This window comes from Oratosquilla oratoria, chromosome 32 (assembly GCF_046742065.1).
Source record: "Oratosquilla oratoria isolate Oo_2021 chromosome 32, ASM4674206v1, whole genome shotgun sequence".
Classification (NCBI taxonomy): Eukaryota; Metazoa; Arthropoda; class Malacostraca; order Stomatopoda; family Squillidae; genus Oratosquilla; species Oratosquilla oratoria.
The window spans coordinates 47,912,083-47,914,793 of NC_134808.1; the positions used below are offsets into that span (position 1 = coordinate 47,912,083).

The 2,711-nt window shown below is 47.2% G+C and overlaps 1 protein-coding gene across 1 annotated transcript in view; it reads left to right on the forward strand.

The window, feature by feature from the left end:
• The first annotated feature begins 901 nt into the window (after nucleotides 1-901).
• Nucleotides 902-2,711, forward strand: part of LOC143017468 (uncharacterized) — a 2,294-nt gene continuing 484 nt past the window's right edge. The window contains exons 1-2 of the mRNA XM_076172232.1: nucleotides 902-1,901; nucleotides 2,659-2,711. The exon at nucleotides 2,659-2,711 is cut by the window's right edge and continues 484 nt beyond it. Of these exons, the coding sequence (XP_076028347.1) occupies nucleotides 981-1,700 (720 nt within the window). The 5' untranslated portion in view covers nucleotides 902-980 and the 3' untranslated portion in view covers nucleotides 1,701-1,901; nucleotides 2,659-2,711. The remainder of the gene's footprint in view (nucleotides 1,902-2,658) is intronic.

Consider the following 2,711-nt stretch of genomic DNA (forward strand, 5'->3'; position numbering starts at 1 on the left):
AGAAAAGAAGATGATGAGAAGAAAAAAGACAAAGAAAAGAAGAAGAAATAAGAAGAAGAAGAAGAAGAAGCAAGAGGAAGAAGAAGACGAAGAAGAAGAAAAAGAAAGAAGAAGAAGAAAAAAGAACGAAGGAAAAGAACAAGACAAGAAAAGAAGAAAAGAAAGAAAATAAGAAGAAAGAGAAGAACATAGAAGAGATTGAAAAGAAGGAGAAGAAGAAGCAAGAATAAGAAAGAAGAGAAGCAAGTAAAAAGAAGAACTAGAAAAGAAGAAGAAAAAAGAAACTAGAAGAAGAAGCAAGAAGAATCGAAGAAGAAAAGGAACTAACAGGAAGAGAGAAGAAGCAGTATGTGATAGAGAGAAGAAAAAAGAAGAAGAGAACAAAGACAGATAAGGAGAAAAGAAGAAGAAAGAAGAACAGAGCGGAAGAAGAAGAAAGAATACAAGAAGAGAAGACAAGAAAGGGGAACTAAGAAAGAACGAAGAAAAAGAAAGAGAGAAAACTAGAGGAAAAGAAGAAGGAAGAAAAAGAATTGAAGAAGAACTGAAGAGGAAGAAAAATAAAACAATAAGCATTAAGGAAGAAAAAAGAAGGAAAAAAGAAACTAATAGCAAGAAAGAAAAAAAACATAGAACTAAAAGCGAATAGACCAAAAGGTGGACTCGATAATCGTAAAGAAAAAGTCCCACAGGACAGCAAGATAGATATGCAAGCAAAGCAGGGTCATCAAGAAGAGCATTGGCCGTCGTGTACACCTGGTCTAAACGCGCAGTTATGAGTAAATGGTAAAGTACGTAGATAGAGTAATGCACGCAGATGCCACCGACCCGTCGTGACCAAGCAACGAAGTAGCTAGGTCGGACGGGGTTCCGAGCGATCACGTAGCCTGGGAGCGCCAGGGAGGTTGTATACAACCTCCTTGGTTGGGGCAGCAGGTACAGCAGATACAGTAGGAGTAGGTGGAGGGGGAGGGAAAATCATGCCCAATGCGACGTTGCTGAACGGCGAGCCTGGCGCCGGGAGCTTTGGCGCCGAAAAGGGAGATGTGGCGACATCGGGTGCCAGGGTGCTATGTGGCGAGCCCGTACAGCTTGCTCCTTGGCATCAGTCCCGCAGTGCTCATCTCACAGCTACTCGAGTGCCACCTCTTCCCCGGCCGTCGTTTGCCCAATCACGAGCTCTGTGTTTCACCTCATCTTCGGCCTCATCGTCTTCAGAAGTGCATTACCTGGGCTCCAGCACACATACTGATCCGTCTCCTAACGTCTGCCCCACCCGCGCCTTGCGGCCCGCGAACTTGCGGCCCGGCCCTGCCCTGCTCCGAAACCCCGCGGCCTGCGGTGCTGGGCATCAGGCTGCGGCGCATGCGACCATCTGGGAGCAGTGCCCTTGCACACCAGCGCGTTGTTCGGCTCTCTGCTTGTGCTCGCACGTTCGTCACGGCCTTCCACCTCCCCTTCTCCCGGATCCCCCACCATGCAGGACTCGAACCAGACCCACCAGGCGTCTGCGAGTAGATTCGAGGCGTGATGCGGGGGTTGCGAACTGTCCGCAGGGCGTGTCACCTGCTCCTGCTGTTCCTCCTCCAGTTGCCCCTGCTTCTGGCCGGAGAGCACCTACTCCAACCCGAAGTCCCGAGGTTACATGCGCCTCTCATCGGAAAAGAAGTCCATTATCATCTCTTCCCACCGTCTGGTAACTTCGAACGCTCACGAAGTCAGGGTAGATTCTCTGGTGCCTTGCCTCCGTCGTGAGGCGAGCTGTCCCCCCCGGCCTCCTACATGGCAACGTCATCTACTTCGCCACCCCAGGAGGTTCTTCATGTACAGAACTCCCGAAGGACCAAGAACCTCTTTTGAGGCTTTCCGGAGAGCAAGCGACCCCGCCTATCGCGTCCATGGTAGAGTCTGCAAAGAGTCTCCTTTTCAACGTGATTTCTCCTGTGGTACAAAAGCTCTCAGTGCTCCCTGTGTTCACGGGCTCATTACGCATCATTTGTCCTCCTCCTCTCCCCCCTTCAGGAGACAAATGCCCGCTGAACCCGTTGTGTATGACGAAAACACCGCGCCTTACCTCTGAAGACCCTCCGAGGTGTTATGGAAGCATTTCCGACCGCTATGCCGCTCTATCGAACTAGAATTCTTCGGGTTCCTCGGTTTTGAAAGCGGGACGTTACTAACCTCAAATTTCTGGATGTGGTGTTCGCGAATTGCGGCCGATGTGTCCATGAATATTGATCGGCCGATCATTCGGATATGGCATTGGAAATAAATCCGTTCGTGTAACCATGGTGTCCACAGATGATGGTTGAAAGGAAAAAATATTGGTGTCATTGTGTTGGTGCGAAAGATCATATCTTCCACAGATCTCATCCTCCCAAGTTTTTGAGTCTGAAGCAGATTTTTCTTTGATTTGAAAAAAGTGACTTCTTCTTTGGAGGAAATCACTAAATCGAAAATCTTCTTCGACAGCATCTTCTGGAAGTGGAGTCGTCGTACTCAAAAAAAAAAAAAAAAAAAAAAAAAAAATTAATTCGAATGTAAAAAGGAAATATTTTGATATCTACGAATTGCACAAAAATATTTTTTGATATACTGGTGATTTTTGAAGGATCTGATAACAGATACCCATATTTTTTTGTCTTTTTTTGCCAACAGCAAACCTCTGCACCCACACGCTAAGGTCAGAGGCTACTTCGCAGTGTACTTTT